Source organism: Balaenoptera acutorostrata, chromosome 12 (assembly GCF_949987535.1).
Source record: "Balaenoptera acutorostrata chromosome 12, mBalAcu1.1, whole genome shotgun sequence".
Taxonomy (NCBI): domain Eukaryota; kingdom Metazoa; phylum Chordata; class Mammalia; order Artiodactyla; family Balaenopteridae; genus Balaenoptera; species Balaenoptera acutorostrata.
The window spans coordinates 58,410,176-58,430,914 of NC_080075.1; the positions used below are offsets into that span (position 1 = coordinate 58,410,176).

Sequence of the window (20,739 nt, forward strand, 5' to 3'; positions counted from 1 at the left end):
AACCCCTGCTTCCAGCCAGAACTGCCCCAAGACAGAATCTGAATCTCCTGTTCTTAAAGTTCTATAAGGAAGGAATTTCTGCCCCCTTAGTTTGCTACCCCTTGATGGGTCTTACAGAAATTCATCATCTGTTGGCTTCCTGAGTCAATTCCTTCTTGTTGGCTGGGAAGGAGGAGATGGAGTAATAGGCCAGCCATCTGAATGGACCTTCATGTTGTGCAGTTCCCTATGATGGATGACAAAGCTGCCATCAGCCCCCTCTTCAGCTGGAGAAGTCCTCCTGGCCTTCTAATTGCAATTAGAAAATTGCAGTTTTCTAATCAGTCGTTTCATTATTGTCGGCATCTACCCTTCCCCCCCATTCTCTGATTTTCCTCCATGATTTTCCAGCCCTAGAAAACAAAGGCATGAATCACTGAAATTCACTGGGTTTCCACCTTCTTTGCCCAGAGTCCAGGAAAGCCACTTTCATGTTTCCAGTACAGTCAACTCTTTATTATCCAAGTGTGAACTTTACACTTCGTGGGTGGTCTGTAACACCAGCCTTCCTCTTGCTCCCCAGCACACTTTTACCATATTAAGCAGGTTGTGTTCAGAGCCTGGAATAGAGTTTGAAGGGAAAACACATGGCCAGAACACAATGTATCCCAAAGCCACGTGTCAGTTCTTCTGGATTGTCCACGTCACTGGCAGGATAACTTTGAGTTTCCTGAATAGGAAGGTATAGAATCAGATATAAGTGATGAAGCCTCAGCCTGTCGCACGCCTGCCCTGCCCTTGAGGTCCTCAGAGAGTGTTGTCCCAGAAGGTGTTTGTCTGCACTGGGAGCCCCATGCTCAGATGAGCCGCGTATGGGTCCTAGTGGGCCCTTCTCAAAGCCAACCCCTGACTTACATTCTCACATTCTTTTCCCCTGAAAAGCATTACAATGCAGAGCATTCCAAATTTGGCTGCTCAAGAGGCTCCTTTATGTCCATAGAAATTTACGAAAGAAAGAGGAATAAATGTTCTTTTGTGCCTACTAAGGATTTTCTGTATCTTTTGAGTATAGCTTGAAATGTCAATGTTATTGCAAAAAAAAAAGTCGGTTTAAATTTTAGCACTAACACCTTTTTCCTTCTTCAATTTATGTTGATCATTAGCTTGAGTTTATTCAGTCCAGTGTGTACAAAACCATTAGTGAGGATGTCATTTATTTATTCCCCAAGAAGGGGTTTAAAAAAAAAAGTACATTGGAGCCATTGGATGACCAGTTCCGTTTTTAAAATTTTAACCCCGAAATTGAGAGCGTATAAAATAAAGACTTTTGTCATATATTTGTGTTTTGACTTTGCAAGATTAATAGGGATTTATATGAGGTGATTAAGCAATAGCCATGGATTTGTTGGGGAATTTTTGGTGATGAATGGCCAGCTGGCAACATGGCCTAAGTAGGGGACTGGGCCTCTGCTCTTACAGGCCGCTTTTCATTCCAAGATGTCAAAGCCTTTATGGAAATCAGCTCGTTAATCCTTCAAGTCCCTTCCTTCCCCTTTTTCCTCCATCCCTCTCTCCTCAATCCAGTTTACTGTCTCTCTCCTGCTGCAAAGGCAGTTTACCAACTACTGAAGGAAAACTAAGCTGACCCAGGCCAGAAACTGAGTGAGACTAGGGGTCAGCTGCTGGCCTGGAGAGGCTGACTGGGGGCGCCATGGAAGAGGAGGTCAGTGCAGCCCCGCTCGAGGCCCTGTCTGCTGCCCTCGCTATGTACAGATTCCAGCTCTTCTGTCCCAGCTGGATCACAGGCCCCGCCTGAATAGGAAGGACTTTTAAAAAGCCCTGTCAAGTAAGAGAAAGAGGAGAAAAGATTTATTTACTTTGATTGAGAGTTGGAATTACTGTTATTTTGGGCTTAAAATTTTTCAGAAATCAATTCGGTTATCTAGTGTCTCCTTTGGTTATAAAAATAAAAACCTCTGTGTGTGTGTGTGTGTGTGTGTGTGTGTGTGAGTGTGTGTGTGTATGTGTGTGTCCTTTTAGTAAATGTGGTAAACTTAATGGACTATCAGATTCCATGCAATGGATGATGTGATGACCAGGAAGAAAAATGTGTCCTACTGAATTTTTTTCACATTTTTTCTTGACTGTCAGTGTAGTTTGTGTTCATCATAGAAAATTAGAGAAAAGAAGAGAATATAAGTCTGCTCTTACCAACATCTAGTGGAACCCACTGTTATTAGTTTCATGTTATTTACTTCATCTTTCTTCCTATGCTTTTTTTAATGTTGTTGAGATTATGCTGTATATATGTAAGTTACAGCTTACTTTTTCCATTTAACAGTATCGTGAAATCATTTGGTCTTATTGAAAACTCCTTATGATGTAGCTGCTATGGAAAATAGTATGGTGTTTCCTCAGAAAAATTAAAAATAGAATTACCATATGATCTAGCAATTCACTTCTGGGTATAGACCCAAATTAATTGAAAGCAGAATCTTGAAGAGATATTTGTACATGTTCTAGTTGCATTATTCACAATAGCCAAGAAGTAGAAGTAACCCAAGTGTCCATTGATGGATGAATGGATAAACAAATGTGGTATATATGGACAATAGAATATTATTAAGCCTTAAAAATGAGGGAAATTCTAACACACAGTACCACATGGATGAACCTTGAGCACATTATGCAAAGTGAAATAAGCCAATGACAGAAAGACAAATGCTATATGATTCCACTTATGTGAGGTTCCTGGGGTAGTCAGATTCAAAGAGTCAGAAAGTAGAATGGTGGTTACCAGGGGCTGGGGGGAAGGGAAATAGTTAGTGTTCAACTAATAGAGTTTTAGTTTTACAGGATGAAAAGAGTTCTGGAAATTGGTGGTACAACCATGTGAATGTGCTTGACACTCCTAAACTGCACACTTAAAATGGTTAAGATGGTAAATTTTATATTATGCATATTTTATCACAATTTAAAAAATTTTTTTAATAACAAACATTAAAAAAAAAACTGTACTCTATCATTCCTCTAAGGTTATTGTCCTGACTTCTTATAATAATTTTTTTTTTTTTTTGCTTTGCTTTCTACTTTTACTATCTACGCGTTGCTAAAAGTAAAATGCTTTTTGCCTGGTTTTGTATTAAGAAAAATATCTTTGAAAACATCATTTGTTAAAGGTAGCATATTTTTGTCACCTGAATAATCAGGCATTAAGTTTACCTTACCATTGTTCCATTTACTGGCCACTCAGTTTATTTCCCATTCATTCAACAAATATTTATTAAGCCCTGCTGTATGCCAGGCTATATTAAATATAGCAACTGCTTATTGAAGCCCCCACTTTAGTGTAGGGAGGGCGACAAAACAGAGTCTTGTCAAATAGAATCATAGATCTAGAACTTTAGAACTGCAAAGGGGCTTCCCTGGTGGCGCAGTGGTTGAGAATCTGCCTGCCAATGCAGGGGACACGGGTTCGAGCCCTGGTCTGGGAAGATCCCACATGCCGCAGAACAACTGGGCCCGTGAGCCACAATTACTGAGCCTGCGCGTCTGGAGCCTGTGCTCCGCAACAAGAGAGGCCGCGATAGTGAGAGGCCCGCGCACCGCAATGAAGAGTGGCCCCCGCTTGCCACAACTAGCAAAAGCCCTCGCACAGAAACGAAGACCCAACACAGCCATTAATTAATTAATTAATTAATTAATTAATTAAAAAAAAAAAGAACTGGAAAGACTCATAAAGTTTGTTGTAGTCCACTCCCATCCCCATGCATATGGGAAAGTTCAACCCAGAGAGGTTGGGGCATTTGCCTATTTTCACACAGCTGACCAGGGTGTAACAACTACCTGACAACAGCTAACATTTGTGGAGAGCTTAACTCCCTGCTCCTCATTGGGTTCTTTCCACTGGACCACATTGCTTCCATCTATCCAGTGTTTTTATGTCAGGGCTTTGAATGGTGATAACTGAAGCATTTTCTAGAACAGTGCTTCTCAGACCTGCTGATGAATCACCTGGGGGGCCCCTTAAAATGAAGACTTTCCTTCACTAGGTCTGGGGTGGAGCCTGAGATCCTGCTTTTCTGACAAGCTTCAAGGTGATTCCGACGCTGCTGGTTCTGAGACAGTATTTGAGGGCCAAGGGTCAGCGAGTCGGCCCCTGTGAGCACCCAGCTCCGCCCCGCCCTTTGAAATAATCCCACATTCACACCCTCATTCTCAGGGCTTGTGTCTGGAGCTTGGAGCCATGGGAGAGGGTGAGGCTCCTGAAAGGGTCAGCCCAGAATTCTTTCTCCATCCACCTGGGATGACCTGCACCAAGGGGAACCGCATGGCCCCAGTGCTCTCTATGGGAAGTCCACACTCCCTTGTCCGGGCAGCCATCCCAGTGGACTCAGTGCCTGGGGTAGGACCCAGGCTTTGCTGGCATGCAGTGAATATTTATCATTTTGAAAAATAACAGTCTGATATTCTGGTGAGAAAAACAGGCTCTCAAGAATACAAGAACAGGTCCCAAGGTTACTAGGAAATCAACCTTGGGAAATAAATTTTTGAATAAAACAGTGCTGATGGAGGGAAGAGATGATGGAGGGAGCTTATGTTTGTTGAAGACCTCCTCTTTGTGCTGGATCTAATGATTTGTTACCCCAAGTTAATTCTTATTTGCAAAAAGTATTAGCTGTATGATCCATCCACTTCCCTATACAGCTGCCCCATCAGTGCTGCTGACACCCCCTTGTCACTCCTCCATGTGCTCCTCCATCTCCCTAGTACTTCCTTCCCTGTCCACCCCGTTAGCCATACTCTCATGTGCTCTCCCCATTTTCTCTACTTCTTACTGGTCCCCACTGAGCTGAGGTGGTGTGAACCTGGAAGGCCTGTTATTTAAATACATAAGGAAAATATGATTATAGAGACAAAGCTAGGGCTGGCTTTTGTGTGGCAATCCCAGTTCTGCCACAGGGGGTTCTGTGGCTAGCTGCAGAAGTCCTGGTTTAGGGTTCTGTTTTGCTTTACAGCTGAAGACAGCAGTTATTTTCTAACCACCAGATTTATTCACACGAGAGACTACACTTCCCAGGCAGAAATCCTGGGATTTAGGTCTGATTCCATTTTCCCACTGTCCCTTAGCCCTTCCCAAATCCCTCGTGCCTTCTGGACCAGTCCTCTCCCCAGGCAAGAGGTCCTTCTTTCACAACTGCTCCGAGGGGCCCCAGCCCTTTGCCACAGCTGCAGGTTGCGTTTCATTCCCATGCTGCTGAAATGAATCCAGTCGAGATGGGTTGTTAAAATATTCAGATGATCATGTGGCATTTTAAGGCTATCATTTGTGGTTCCTGCCAAAACTTTAAGGGAAGCAAGCCTTAACAGGGATGGTTACTTACATAGCAAGTTTCCAGGCACTGCTGGGGGTTGGGTTTGCTTTTGGTTTGTTTCTTCTAAGCTCTTTTTTTTTTTTTTTTCAAAATAAAAGTTTCCCCAGTACTCCCCTGCCCCCTTTTTAATTGCTTCTCTTTCAACCCCCAGATTTTACTGGGGAGGGAGATTCTCATCAGGACCCCTCTTTAATCCCCCAGCTCAGCCTATTCAAAGTCTCTTTGAGCCTCACACATATTTGAATGATGAGAGAAATGAAGTTGGTGTATTTTAGACCCAAGCTTGTTGACATTTGTTCACTTCCCTTTCAGACTTCTCAGGAATGTTCAAGGTCATGATATCTCGGGATGAGATCCTGTTTGTATTTTTAAAAACAGAGAGAGACATTAAGTTAGCACATTTCAACCCAAAGCAATGGACAAGGTGCCAAACATTTTCTTCATTAGATATTCCTTTTTAAAAATATGTCACGTCTTAAAAGAATAAGCTGTTTAAGAAGTGAAGCTTGAGAATGTAGGATATACTTCTTGTTGACAGACTAAGCTTATGGAAACTAGTCAGGTAAAAGCAGTCAGAAATGATCAGTATATTAAACTGTGCCTTTGAATAAGTTACCCAAGATCAAAGCTTCTCCATATTGCAGTGAGAAATAGATAGTTTGTTTATGCAACTGCACATCAAGAATTCAACCCCCAACTTTCTACTTTTAAATATAGAAATCTGCAGACCTAACCTAGAGGTAGTAATTAGTTTGATAAAGGGCTCAGAAATATCTGTCTTGCTCCACTTGTAGCTGTTGGCTTCCTGGGGTATTGTTGTTGGAAGATTTGGGCAGTGTTGTCATTGCCCGGCTTGCAAGGGATGCAGGCTTTAAATGGCCTCAACACATTTTCACAGTATTATGTAAAACTCTAATATAGTGGGTTATTTTTTTTTTCCTTAGCATGTGACATGCTTCATCTTTTGGGTAAATCAACACCCTGGTTACCTTCACTGAGCCATTCCCAATGAATCCAAGCCAATTCAGATTCACAAACAGTACAAAGCAGTGTCATAGGCACAGTGGGGAATATAGAGATGAATGATATTGTCCCTATTTCAGAAACCAAGTGAATAAGACAGGTGTGGATTTAAATAACTGTAAACAAGTAAGAATTTAGTAAATGCTGGAATGAGGTCAGAATGTATCACAGGAGCCAGCTAGTGGGGGTTGGAATGTCAAGGATGTCTTGGAGAAGGGAGAAGTCTTTAAAGACTAGGTGAGATTTAATTGTTAGATAAGGTTAATTTTCATAGATTGGAGAATGAGTGAAGTTATACTGGTATAGAGCTTATGTTGCTAAGTAAGTTGTGAAGGTCTCATTGCCCAAGTACAAAGGAAGGAATCTTAGTACAGTGCTCAGCATCGTGGGGACCACCTAGGCATATATAATTAAGTCTCTATTATTGTCAGAGTTTAGCTATGATCCAGTCTGGTTGAAAAGAGCTTATCCATGTGAAACAACCAACAATGACATTCACGTAGAATTCTAACTCTGTAGTACATATAATAATTATAAGAATTCAAAAAAGAATGTGGACTGGGATAGCCAGGGAAGGCTTTCTAGGGGAGTTAGGTATTTGAGCAGGGTCTTAGAGCATGGGTGTGATTTGGAAACGCCAAAAGTGGTGGGAAAAGAGCATATCAAGATGGTGGACAGCATGTACAGTGGCACACTGTTGGAGAAGGCATTTGCATGTGGGCCAGTGGGGGATTAGAGCTGAAGAAGACATGGTGTGTTTGGAGAGCAGTGCAAGATTTGATAAGAGACCAGTTGTGGCAGGCCTTAAATGTCAGCCAGAGGAATTTGGATCTGATCCAAGAGTTAAGAGGAAGTCAGTAAGCTCAGGCTTACACTGGTAAATAGGCTGCTGTCTCCATGCTCATGAGATACACTGAGGGGTGTGTTAAATCTTTCCAGACTCTCTCAGTGATCGACAAAATCTCCAGCCCCTCCGGGAGGTTAACAAAAGCTCCCTAGTAGCAATCCACCAGCTCTGTCTGGCACTTGGAAGCCCCTGTTGCCTGCCTGGGCAGCTAGTGGTGGGAATAGAGGTGCTGCTTGTGTGCATTGTAGACTTCATGGCTATTGTCTGTTCAACATTGCTAAGAAGACCGTAGAACCACAGCATTTATAGCAGGAAAGGGAATTCAGAGATCATCTAATCCAGTGGAATCCTTTCTTCAAACAGAAGCTTAAGTGGAAGTTCAAGATGTTCAAGATAATAGAGATGGCAAATACGTTACAAGTTGAGATGGGGGCCTGGAGGCCCACCCACATAGCTTCTCAGCCTTTGGGAGCCCCAAAAGGGACTCCAAAGAGCACCCTGACTCCCTATTTCAAAACAGGGATCTAATCCAAACCACTATCTGTAGATAGGAAAATAGACACAAGGGGGCAAGTGACTTCTTCCTACTTGACAGATGTGTCTGGCTCCGAAGATAGCCCAAATTAGGGATGTGTTCAATAAATAGCAAATTTGTTTTCTGCCTCTTGATTCTCTTGCTTCCTCTGCTGCAGCCTGATCATCCTCATAGAAAACACCACAACCCCAGGCCCGTGAGTTGTCCAAGGCCCTCTCTCAGGAGCTGCCCTCCTTGGATAGGGCACCATGCACTAGACCTTATTGCCATCAAAACTTTGCTATTCTAGATCCCCTTTCCTCAGAAAGCCACTCTCAGCTGGCTGACTGCCACTTGATATGACCAACAAATCATGCTCACATGTTACCAAGTGCTAATGTGTAAATAAGTTAATTCTTCTGGGTAATACAACTGTTTTTCAGTAGTGATCTTCTGGAGGCAGTGCCTTAAGTCAGTAACTTGGGGGCAGGCTTTCAGGCAGCACACAAACCTGGCGGGAGCACTTCTTGAGGCCTCACTTGGCTTCCTGCTTCTCTGTCCTCATACTGAGCTGACTTAGCCTTGGTGCGTTTGTCCTATGTGGCCAGCTTTGGGCTGACCCTAGGAAGGCTTGTGGGGCACGTGGGCAGGTCTCACGTGAATGGGCCAAGGGAGCGGATTTGAGAGAGACCCTCCGAAGCCTCATTGTCGTCCTTCCCCTCAGCTGCCAGGGATGCCCAGGCTTCCTCAGCGACTGGACTGGCCTGCAGGCCTCTGGGTATAGCTTCCCATGCACGTTCAGGAGCTTATTCCCCCTTGAGCCGGAAGGGACCCTCACCAGCCCAAAGGCCCTGTGTTCCTGGGTGACCACAGGGAGGGTCACTTGGAGAGGCACTGGGTGAGTGGAAAAACCTCTAGCTGTGAACGCACCTCCCTGAGGTTGAGGGAGGCAGGGTACACTCGCGGGTAGTAGGTCTGGGTTCTGGCACCTGCTCAACTACTAACCAGTGATGCGTGGCCTCGAACTTCTTTGGGCTTCAGTTTTTATCTGTAAAGTTGGAAGCTCCAAAATGTGAAATAGGTGAGGGTGAGGAAGGACATGGTGAGTAATGGGTATGCAGGTACAAAAGAGCTCAGCAAATATAGGGAATATTTATTGTCAGATAACGAAGTCTTTGTCTGCATCATCGGCCATGTTGAAACAGCTGTGCTCAGGGCCTTGCTCTTCACCACACTGGTGACCAGGACACAGCACCAGAGTGCGTGGCTGCAAACCGAAATACCCTGATTGTTTGGCGCAGGGTCTCACTTTTCATCTGATTGTGTGTGGGACACACGGGTACAATTTGTCTAGAAAACCTTGGTTCTATTCTTGGGTTTTGCCCCGATCTTGGATAGGTCACTTGAGCTATAAGAGCTACTTTGTTGATTTATAAAAATGGGAATAATAATGCCTATTTTTCTTCTCTCTTAAGAATCTTTTAAAGATAAAATATTTTTCGAAGATAAAACTTTTAATAAAATGCCGTTGATATTCTTATTATTGCCAAGGCTAATTTCCAAGTGTGTGCTTTGCCAAGTTCACATTAGCAGAGTTCTGACTGTACTGTTAGAAATTCTCACCTGTGATCTACATGCAGACTTCTCACGCAGCTTCTAGAAGTGTTCGTTCACCTCACTTAATATATCCTTTTTTAATAATTCTAGGGAGAAAGTAAGGTTGGAAAGAAAGGGGACTTCTGTTAGCATTTTATATAATAACCGAAGCTATATATCCTCCAAGCCCCAAACTGTACAATAAAAGTTTTCTTGGATAATACTTTTCTCCCATAATTCCTAGCACATTGCTTATTAAGTTATTAACCAGCAGTTTCTCTGGCAGCATATTAAACTTTACTTTTAAACAAGTCACAGAAGGGGGGAAACATGCATCTCTCATAAAAGGAATAAAAAACATACACTCTCTAAAACGGTTTCTTCAGGCTTTGAACAAATCCCAAGCCCCACACAAGGTCTCTTTTTCCTCATTCTGTACACATAACTTGAGTGTTAGTACATTAATGAGAAAAAGATGCCTAATAGAAAGATGGAAAAATATGAGGGCCTCTGGGGGTGTGGGAGGCTCCCTGGGGGTCCTCTGAAAAGGCAGGTGAGCTTTCATGGAGGGAAAGGCAAAGCCTTGGCATTGAGCTTGTGGGGTTCCTCTTGAGCAGCGGCACTCCCAGGGAAGCAGAGGCGGCTGTGGCTTCGACCTTGACCTAAGAAGTGCCCCAGGGCCTCGTGCAGACTGCCTGGGCCTTTGCGGAGTGCCGACCCAGAACCTTGGTAAAGTGGTTATGGCCCTCTGTTTTCACAGATTCCATCCCCCAGGGACAAAAGCAGCCTTTCCAGGGGCGGCCCCATGTGCTCTGTAGCACATGGTGGGACATTTGGTCCCTTTCTGGACAGACTCACAGCTCATGGTCTCTTGCTCTGTGCATGACGACTTGGTAAGAATTCCTTACGAATTGGTCAACCACCAGAGCAGGGCACGAAGATGGCTTCACTTTAAAAGGAAGATCCAAGTAGGAGGGCTCTGGGGCAGCTTATACATGTGGGTGTGAGTATAAACACTTGCAAAGCTCCAGACCAAGAATGGCTGGATGGAAGTTGGAACATAACCATAAAAAAGCAGCTCTGCCGTCACCCGCCTCCCCTCCCCCAGGGGAGGGCAAGGTAAACGAGCAGTCCCGGGTAGCCAGTCAGGGCCTGCGTGCTGCTGCCAGCTGGCCCCTCATGCAGATCTGAATTCTGGATGTTACAGCGGGGGAAAATAACTTGTTTAAAAATATATACTCTGCAATTCATGACCGTTTGGCATCTTGGTTTAAACAAATCCCTTATTGTTTCTCCAGGAATGCCGTATGATGGTTGCTTGGCTGGGGGCTGTGGTGAAAATGGAAGTCAGAAGGGAGAGAGGGGTTCTTTTTATTTAATTTACACTTCCACATTTATATGACTTAATGTAGCCTGCATCAGAGAAGTACCTCCTGCCTCCTAACCACAGCAGCTCTTCCTTTTAAAACCAAATGGAGGGAGAGGCGGCGTCTGGTCTGCAGACGGCTACCCTCGTCGCAGAGTCTCAAACTGCCGAGGACTGCAAAGATGGCCAGCGGGATCTCTGGGAGACCAGAGGAAGGTCAAAAAAATATCCCGTCAGGTCAGCCATTCAGATTGTCCTCAGAGGCTGTTCTGTAATGGCTAGTCAGGGAAGGTTTCCTAGAGGACAGGCTTTGAAGTGAGTTTTAAATACAGGACACGGTGTGGCTGGACACATGTCCAGTGGGGGACCGTGGCAGGGCGTGGGAACACGTTAGAGACTATTTCCCTCCTCCCTCTTCTACTACTTTTCCGCTCTCTCTACTCTTCTCTTCACCCCCAACCCCCGGCCCCACTTCTCACCTGCCTTCTCACCTACTTTCCCTCTCTTTTTTCTGGTTTTCTTCTTTCCAGCCTATTTCAGGCCCAGTGGTGGTCCCCGGGATATTGCTTCATTAACTCCACTGCTGGCTCCACGGTGAGAGGCTGCTCGTGCTTTGTACTCATTGCGGTGGAGACCAGAAGTGACCTGTGTAGGAGTGAGCCCACATAGGAGCCCAGATTAGAGGAAGAGCCCACAATGGGCTGTGATGGGGCCCTGCCAGGACTCACGACCCCGAGTCATTCTAAGCCATCAAGCTGGCCAGCTGCACCGATTTGATTTTCTGGTCTTCATTCTTCCCGGCATGTGGCAAGCACGTTCCCACCTTTGTATCTTTGCTCCAGTGAACTCTCCTGCCTGGAATTCCTTCTTTCCATTCACTAGCCAAATCTTTCCATGTCTCCAGACCCCTCCTCCATGACATTCTCTAAAACTGTTTGTTGTGTGTTTTGTTTTTCTCCACTTACCCCCACCACCACCACACACACACACGCACACACACGCACACACGCACGTGCGTGCAACCATAAGCTCTTCAAGGCCAGAACCTTATTCCCTCCCTCCATTTCTGTTCCAAGTAGGATATCCCCCATGGTGCTTAGTAAAGGTTTCTAGATTAATAAAGTTAAGCCATAAGTCTAATCAGGATTCTGCGGGAGTAATTCCCTGGAGACTGGAGTGACTTTAGACCCTGACTCTGTTGAAGTCCAGATATGGTCTTGGGACTTAGAGACCTTAACAAACGCTAGCAGCCTAAAGCCAGAACAGCTGTTTTCAGCCCACTGAGGATGGCAGTGAATTCTTCTGGAAGAGTTTTGTATGTCCAAAGTGAACTGTTTCTTCCAGGGAACCCACCAAGGCTTCATGCTAATGAGCAGGGATCCCAGCCTTCCAGCATGGCTTGGATCGATGGGGTCCCACTAGGGTTCAACCCTTTGGAGCTTTTGGAGCTCTTAAAAGTCACTCCTCAGCACTCCCATTTGGGGCATGTCACCCATCCGCTGTCATTTCCTGCTGTCCCTCCCCTTCCACATCCCCTTTGCACTTCTTGTTATTCTTCAAACATGTCACATGCTGTCATCTTTGGACATGGTGCTTCCTCTGCTGGGGTCATTCTGTCCACAGTCTGTCTCCCAGACTCCTCCTCATCCTCCAGCTTTGCCAAGGCACTTCTGGACTCACCTAGGCATTTCCCCCTTCCCCATCCTTAATTTTCACTCTGTCAACCCCTCCTTTGGGCACCCATCATACCATATGATTAGTTGTGTGTTTCTGTCACTAAACTAGTGGCTTTCAAGGTTTTCTGACAGCCATTCACAACAAGAAATACATTTTACAGATGACTTTGTACTGTGTGTGTGTGTGTGTGTGTGTATACACATATATATACATATATACACACATACACCTATGAAATCTTGTATAGTTTGATATTTTACTGTCTATGTAACATATGAACAGTCTGCAAAAAAAAAAATGCAACAGACAGGAAATTTACTCAAGATTTATTAGAGTATTTAATTTTGGGAATGTTAGCGTTCAACATATCCACCATCATTTTGGATATCAAGCATACCCCACTGATACCATTCAGTATAATAGAGGGTGACTTATAACCTGGAAAAGAAAAAGAAAAGAGTTAGGCTAAATCAATCAATATTTTTACTTAAAATTATTACATTTTGTAAATTATTTATATCATATCAAAGATAATTTATTAAAAATTCTTTCTGGGCAAGGATTTTATAGAAATCCTGTGTATAACAAACAACTTAAGGGAATGATGCTTACCCTTACTACTTTGGTGTACTGGGATTATATTTTCCTCATCTCTCCCTCCTTCCCTTCCCTAGCTAGCTCTCTCTTTCCTCCTCCATCCCCCCCCCCTTCCTTCGTTTCTTTCTCTTATGCTGGTCACCACCTACTAGTTTATTTCATAACTAACAAAATGGGTCATAACCTACGGTTTGAAAAACACTATTCAGGACTCTAAGTTCCTTGAGGGCAGTGACTGTCACTGAATCATTTCATCTTCATATTTCCATACCCTGACACTATTCCTGGCTCTCAGTTTGCTCTTAGTAAATGTTTTCTGAATGAATGGGCTGCAGTTAAAAAGCTCTGCAGCCACTGGGATTCCGGAAGGGACTGGAGAAGTGAATAATTTATCACAGACTTCCCAAGAGCTCCTGCTGTCCTCTAGACACTAGGACCATTGTGGATGAGTCTGGGAAGCCTTCCTGTCTCTGCTCTGCCTTCTGCCTCTCCCAACTTCCAGGAGAGAGGGCAGGAGGTTTAATGAAGTTCAGAGATCAGGTTCTCAGGTGGGTGTTTGTCAAGGGACAAATGATAAAAAGAGTGGAAGAAAGAATTTTAACAAGCCCTTCATTTCATTTTATATATGTAAACTTAGTCCTCATAGTACCTGATTCCTGCTACTCCTTCTAAAACCACTGTTATGCTGTTTTTCAGCCCATCTGTTAGACCCTGACCACTCCTGACTTTTTTCGAACACTCTAAATCTTTATTACACCATGCCCCATGCCAGGATTTTTCCATTTGGGGGAAGAAAAAAATCCCCAAACCCACCAAAACCCTGTGGCTCGGTTTCCTGTCCAGCTGGCTTGCTCTTTCCCAGGATTTTATTCCCATCATCAAAGTGGCTTGACAGACTGAGAACAAACCTCTGGCTCACCCTGAACTCACACTGTACCATTTCCAAGTCAGAACAAACATCAAGTAATAGGGAGAGAAAAAGAAAGAGAAAAAAAATTATTTTCCTGACTTAGAAGCCAGTTCAGAGTGAAGCCCAACTCTGATTCCAGACAGCAGTGTTTTGAGGCTGAGGCTGAAGCTGTCCTCGAGGGTGGAGCCTCGAACAGTGGACTGCAGGCCAGAATTTCTCTCTGAGTCAGTCTCGAAGGAGAAGCCATGGATGGACTCCCTTGTAGCCCCGGATCCTCTCTGTTTCCTGGAATCAAGAGCGGCAGCCTTTGAGGGAGCCTCCTGTGATCTCGTTAGACTACGTTAGACTTGGCCTAGAGCCTCGCAGTTACGGGAGCAGTCAGAGTGGTCCCTGCGGTGTCCCAGGAGGCCTGCAAGGTCGGCAGCCTGTGCCAGGTCAAGAGAAGACGCAGAACACTTCAGCCTGGCCGGGGGCTTTAAAGATTGCCAGCCTTTCCTCCCTATTCATTTAGAAATTTAAAAATATACATTAACCTAGCTAAAAATCTCATGGAAAGTAGGCTTGAAACCCTGCAGGGTCAGGGGTAGGAAGGGAGGCCCCTGAGTTCCTCCAGACTTGAAAGTCAAACCAGTTTCCCAAAAACTTCCCTTTATGGTTCCGTATGGCTTCACCAGCAGAAAAACATCTAGGGTGAGAAGCTATGACTGTCTGAGGCCAAATGGAGCAAGGAGCACACCAGGGAGCACAAGTTAGCACGGAGTATCCCATCTCCTGAAAGCCTGGCTTGCCTCACTCTTGTTTCCACCTTCTCGATACATTCTCTGTCTTCCCAGGCTGGTCTCTCCAGGTCCCTGGACAAGCCAAACTCATTTCTTCCTACATCTATTGCCCCCTCTCAAAATCCCCTTCCTTGTCAACTTTGTCTATCTAAATTCTTCCCATCGTTCACAGTCCAGTTGGAATTACATCTTCATAAACCCATTTCCATGTCTCCAGTCCACCCTAATACGTTCTTTCCCTTAACTCCTTACATCCTGTCCCGAACTTTGTCTTTATTTCTGTCTCCATAATGAGACAAAACTCTCCGAGGTCAGAAATCATTTCATGTGCATCTCTTCCCAGCACCTAGCTCAAAGCTGGATGCTCAGGAGGCCTTCCACCTGGTATCTGCAGACCATTTATTATTCAGCCCTGTGCTTCATGTCTGATAATTCATTAACCCCTGGCATTAGGTTTTCTTGCTTTCTTTCTTGAGTGACCGTTTCTTTGGGAGGAAGGGAGGATATCCCACCTGTTAAACAGTGGAAATGCCAGAACTGGAAATATCATTACAGAAGTTTTCATAGACTGTGGGCTTTTCAACTTCACAGGTCAAGTTATGGACTGACCTGGGGAAAATTGGATAGAGACAAAAGATAGGGGTAACATTTGGGGAGGGGGAATTCCAAATAGATCAAAGTGTTAACAAGAACAAAAAAAGGAACTATAAAGTACTAGAAGAAAATATGGGAAAATTTAAAAATATATATCTATATTTATCTTGGAGAAGGGTTAGACTGTTAGCATGACATAAAATCCAGAAGGCATAGATAAAAATATTAATATATTTGACTGCATAAAACTAAACATTTTTGAATTGCAAAAAATATTATGAATAAAGTTAAAAGACAGATGATAAACTACAAAAACATATTTGCAACACATGTGACAAAGGGCAGATTTCCTTAATATGCAAAGAGCTCCTACAAATCAATAAGGAAAAGACCGATAACATACATCCATGAAATGGAGCAGTTCACAACTATTTAACAAATAAGGCAAATCTCTGTTTTTAATAGAATGATATATCTAAAATATATTAGTGGGAAAAAAAGTAATACTCAGAACTTAGTATGTAGTAAACCACTACTTATATAAAAATAAACAAGTGGGTAGCTATAGATAGATGCTTGTAAATGAATAGAATGTGTCTGGCAGGGTATACTGTACAGAGTTGTAATAGCGGTTGCCTCGGGATAGAACATGTGGGTAGATGGTGGGGGCATGGAAAAGGAACTTTATTTTTACTGCATACCCTTTTGTACTGTTTGAATTATTTTTATACCCTGGGCATGTGTTACCTGTTTTTTAAAACTAATTTTTAAAAATAGCCAGGTGTAGGTATGAAATTAGGCCAAATGTGAGGTATCCACGTAAACTAGTAGTTATGTCGGGGAGCAAGCAGATACTGTAGGTGAAGCAAGTCAGTGGGACAGAAGTGAGGCAGGTCAACAATGGGGAGAACTTGAAACAAGACAGTTTTAACTTAAAAGTATCTGATTTGCTTTTCATGCAAATCATGCGTATCCCTAGGATATGGGGATACTCTGTTCAGGACAGAGTGTGAATAAACTTTAGGGAAGTGGTAAAACTGTTAATTTACAGGGAATGAGAAGGATGGATTGAGGCATCAAGCCAGATGGAAATATACTAGCCAGAACTTGTGCCCTTCCCTCATCTTAGGTGGGAGGCAGGGAAGCAGCTCAGGGAATGTACCACATCAGTGCTCACAGTGACTCACCGTGAGGTGATTAGGGTGTCAGTTGTACATGTCAGGAATCTGATTCAGGTTACAGAGATACTAAGTGGCAAAGCCAGCATTCAAACCCAGATCTGTCCCTACTGTTTCTCCTGCTTGCACTGAGTTCTTAGTGCACCAAGGAGGTTTGGGCCCTTTTCATGGTCAATATGAACTGAGGCTCAGAGCCGGGGACTTTCAGTGCTGTACTCAAAAGAAGGTCTTCATTCTTTTTTATCTAGACCCCCTAAATAGGAGCCCACTTACTTTTTCCAGCGTGTGGTTCAAAGCGTAAAAAAGAGCTGCTCCATTTATTGAAAGAAGAAAAAAATCTCATTTATCGGGAAAGGAATGTCTGTTGCAGCGTTTGTTAATGCTTTTCGCGTGTTTGTTTTTTCAGCTGGTTATTTTAAGTCCGTAAATATGGTTTATCATATGTGAGTGCAATTCTCCTTCTCCGAAATGCTAAATCAGTGATATTCATAACCAATGATTTTCCCCCTAAATTTGTCCAGTTCAGAGGAAGATAACAGAAAATGGTGTCGTATTCCCCCCACCCCCTTGTTTCCAAATAAGTGGGATCAGATATTGGTTGTCGTCTGTTTTCAGTTAATTTTCTTTGGAGCCAGAGCATAGAGTTTTCTCTGTTTCGTACACTCACAGCCCCAACCTCCACCATATGCAGTAGGATTTCATTGTCTCACTTGACTTGCTCTTGTGTTCTCACCGTTGGTGACTGTCCATCATTTTTAGCATTCGTTACCACTCTCTAAGCCTCATGACGTGCCTGGTAGAAAATACCCATTTTCTCTTTTCTGTGACTCAGGCCGCAGAGAGAGAAAATATCGATTTATTTTCTGTTCTTTACCTTTCTAGGCAAAATCCATGTTTGGTGACCAGAGCTGTGTATATTGATATTCTCTTCCTGTTGACTTGCTGTTTTGACAAACCCTCAAAAGACAACCAGCCAGGTATGAGTCATATTTATATCATATTTTGGAATGATTACAGGTCTTTGAAATGCAGGTAGGGTTTTGAGCGGCTCTACCACGCACTCCCCCACCTTCTACTTTTGCAGGACTAACCACATATCAAAATTAAACATAGTGTCATACGGTTTCCTCATAGAAGCTTCCCAAGGAAACTTGTCCTTGTTTAGTTGCAAGTTTGTTTTCTATTTGGTCATTCAGGGAAGAGTCTGGACTCTACTCAGATACCCTCTGTATTTCTGAGACCTTGGCTCTTTCCTATTTCATGCATTTTCTTTGAAAGGTCGTCATTTTCAATAACTCAGAGTTCATCCTGTTCCAGTTTGTGTAGATAACCGAGTGGACTCATTTGATGCTGGAGCCTGGATATTTGAGACTCAGTCTCAAATCCACCCCTCGCTACCTTGAGCTCTGACTTTATACGTGTTCCTTGGTGTCATGTATGTTTCCTGGTATGGGCCCCAGATCCACATGCAATTGTTCTATTTTCATCATGATTCACAAAGTGGTTTTCTTAAAAGGGAGAGGGGCAGCTCCAAATAAAAAAATGTTTTGATGTGTTTATATAAGAGGCCTCAGGAAGTGCTGTACATGAGTTCCAGGCCACAGACTGAAACTGATTTTCATCAACACAAACTGGAATGCAGGGTAATGAGCCTGCAACTGGTTAAAATCAGCCTCTTCTAATTGATTAGGCCTGTCTAAAGGAGGCTACAATTACAAAGTCAGATTCTGAGTACAAGCAGGCCAGGCCTTTCCTCTGTTACATTTAGTCTGTCAATGATTTGTTGTCTTCAGTAAATATATTCAGGCTGTCAGAGTCCAGCTCTGTCCATATGGAACCCTGTTCCCAAATTCAAGCCAATTTAAAATGCTTTGGGGGGGAGGTGCGAAGCTGCCTCACTCGTATCAATGCATATTAGCCCACAAGGCCCCTGTGGCCATGCAGAGGTAATAAGAACACACCTGGACTTTGATCAGCTCCACGTCCCTGCATAGGGGTAGCTGTTGCATCCTTTTGGTAGAAGAGGATCATATAGTTTTTTTTTTTTTAAGGATTTTCTTATTTATTTATTTATTTATTTATTTATTTATTTTTGGCTGTGTTGGGTCTTCGGTTCGTGCGAGGGCTTTCTCCAGTTGCGGCAAGCGGGGGCCACTCTTCATCGCGGTGCGGGGACCGCTCTTCATCGCGGTGCGCGGGCCTTTCTCTATCGCGGCCCCTCCCGTCGCGGGGCACAGGCTCCAGACGCGCAGGCTCAGCAATTGTGGCTCACGGGCCCAGCTGCTCCGTGGCATGTGGGATCTTCCCAGACCAGGGCTCGAACCCGTGTCCCCTGCATTAGCAGGCAGATTCTCAACCACTGCGCCACCAGGGAAGCCCGAGGATCATATAGTTTTATGACTGTGAAACGCTTCTAGTTTATACCTCTTATCCCAGCATAATTATTAATAGTACCCCTTTTACTCTTGAAAGTGTCCAGGTTTGCACAATAAATCACAGGTCACCCTAGCTATAAGGGACCTCAGGGTTGCGTCCACTTTATTTTACACTTGAGTTAACTGGGGTCCAGAGATTTTATATAAAGAGATTATGAATCAGATGTTACCAAGTAAATCATGTGGGATTTCTACCATTTTTGTATTTCAGTTCCAAATTTCATGTAGCTTAGTAATACTTCTCTGCTTAATGTCTAAAGAGCCTTGTCCGTGAAAGAGTGGCTCACTACTTCACAAATCCATTCACTGGGTTCCTATCATAGTTGTGTGGTTGACTATAATCATTAGGTTTTTCTGAACTAAGTGTTTCTTGGTGTATTCGTACCATTATTCCTTGTCTGGAAGGGTTTAACCCTTGAATGTTGTAAAAAACCCTTCTTTCTTCTCCAATTGCCTGTCCTTTACTGATGAGCTAGGTTCCTCCATGAAGATGACTTCGGCCTTTTGGAATCATCCTTTCCACAAACTCTTACATCATTTAGCATTCGTGCCCCAATTAAATGTGATCACAAGCTGTTGTTTATTACTCAACAGTATTTCACTTGCATCAATGTATTATACCTCTTAGAGTCATTACTTTGCAGAGTAAGATATGCAAGGGATGGGGCACTTTTACTCTTTTTCTAACATGACAGCTATAGCTCTAAATATTTAATCCTGCACTCTCCAGTATGGCAGTCACTAACCACATGCGGCTCTTGAACAACTGAGATGTGGCTGATCGAAGTTGAGATGTTCTATGAGAAAAAAATACACACCAAATTTCGAAGACTTAGTATGAAAAAAAGGTTAAATTTCTCAATAATTTTTATATTGATTACACATTGGAATGATAATATTTTTGATATATTTGTTTAAATTAAAAGTATTATTAAAGTTAATTTCATCTGTTTCTTTTTAAAATGTGGCTATCAGAAAATCAATTACATATATGGCTCATATATTCCTATTGGACAAGCACTGATTTTTTCCAGTCCTTTGGGAATTGCCCTCGTAAACCACAGGATATATATATGTATGTGTCTTCTGTATGGCTGTATATATTCATATACTACATCCACACAAATAGTGGTAGCAAATTTTCCTCCGTTGAGGATGAATTAGATATTTAGAACTAACCAAATGTCAAATAAAATGGCAGTTAAGGTAGATAGCACTGTTTAGGATAAAAGTAAACTGTGAGCTTAAAATAATTAAATCGATTCTTGTGTGTTTCATAAATTATTTCCAAAGGCAGTTTGAGCAATAGCTAAGTGTATCACCAAACAAGGTGATCACTTACCTGGATGTGTAGATTTCAGTATGATTTCTAAGTATTGTCGTGACAGTTTTACCTTGTAAATGCCTTGAAAGAATAGATCATGGTTAGATTCTGTGTCCCCCAACTAAGCAAGTAGTAGGCCTGCGTTAAATGGATTTGTTATTAACTGATTGATTGAAATGCAGAATTTTCCTCAGTTTTTAGAATAGTAACAGGTGTCATCAAGATACAACTCTTACTTAAACTCATGCATCAATCACATGTAAATTCATTTTCCGAATTCAAATCAAATGTATATATTATGTGTATACGTTTGTAAATATACATCTATCTACCTCTAAAGCTCACAGAGCTCGGAGTAGGGAGTATACCACATAGGCTTTAAAGCTAGATCCCTAGGTTTGAATCCCAGGTCTGCCATTTACTAGCTTTTGTGACCTTAGGCAAGTCATTTAACCTCTCTGAGACACTTTTCCTCAATTGTAACTGGGGATATAATAGGATCTATACCTTAGAGTGGTTGTCAACTAACACATGTAAAGTCCTAT

At 43.1% G+C, this 20,739-nt stretch overlaps 1 protein-coding gene across 2 annotated transcripts in view; it reads left to right on the forward strand.

Annotated features, from left to right (window-relative positions):
* The window catches only part of THADA (THADA armadillo repeat containing), a 314,299-nt gene that overhangs the window by 215,920 nt on the left and 77,640 nt on the right, over window positions 1–20,739 (forward strand). For both annotated transcript variants that reach the window (XM_057557813.1, XM_057557812.1), the window contains exon 31: window positions 17,318–17,412. In XM_057557813.1, coding sequence (XP_057413796.1) covers window positions 17,318–17,412 — 95 coding nt within the window. The remainder of the gene's footprint in view (window positions 1–17,317; window positions 17,413–20,739) is intronic.